Source organism: Aplysia californica, unplaced genomic scaffold, assembly GCF_000002075.1.
Source record: "Aplysia californica isolate F4 #8 unplaced genomic scaffold, AplCal3.0 scaffold00359, whole genome shotgun sequence".
Lineage (NCBI taxonomy): Eukaryota > Metazoa > Mollusca > Gastropoda > Aplysiida > Aplysiidae > Aplysia > Aplysia californica.
In genome coordinates this window covers 769041-769518 of record NW_004797629.1, presented here as the reverse complement: position 1 = coordinate 769518, position 478 = coordinate 769041, and the positions used below count along the sequence as shown (strand labels likewise).

At 36.8% G+C, this 478-nt stretch overlaps 1 protein-coding gene across 1 annotated transcript in view; it reads left to right on the top strand.

Annotated features, from left to right (window-relative positions):
* The window catches only part of LOC101858200, a gene marked incomplete in the record, with an annotated part of 25685 nt that overhangs the window by 11349 nt on the left and 13858 nt on the right, over positions 1-478 (top strand). The window contains 1 exon segment of the mRNA XM_013085254.2: positions 234-358. Coding sequence (XP_012940708.1) covers positions 234-358 — 125 coding nt within the window.

Genomic DNA, 478 nt, shown 5'->3' with positions numbered 1-478 from the left:
TCTTCTTCTTCTTCTTCTTCTTCTTCTTCTTCTTCTTCTTCTTCTTCTTCTTCACGTTATTACGTTATATCAATGATGCAAGATATGTCGCGAAATTCTTCCACTCTAATGATGATTATTCACTTTTCACAATAATTTATTACTATTTGCTCCAGCGATGTCGCAAAATTCTTCTACTCTAATGATAATATTCACTATTCACTATTCATTATAATTTATTACTTTTCCTACAGCGATGTCGCGAAATTCTTCAAGTGTGCTGGAATTGCTCTCGATGAGTGCAAGAGCCAAAACGACACAAGGTTCATCGACAGACTCAAAGCAAACCTCGATGAGGTGGACATGGAAGAAGGCTGCGGTAAACTTTGTGAAGGGAGGATGATGGCGATAGGTTTCTTGTACTTTACAGTATTGTTTCCTATACCTGTAGTTGTTTTCTATTAGTGTGTAACATAATATATTAGTACGCGCGCACACA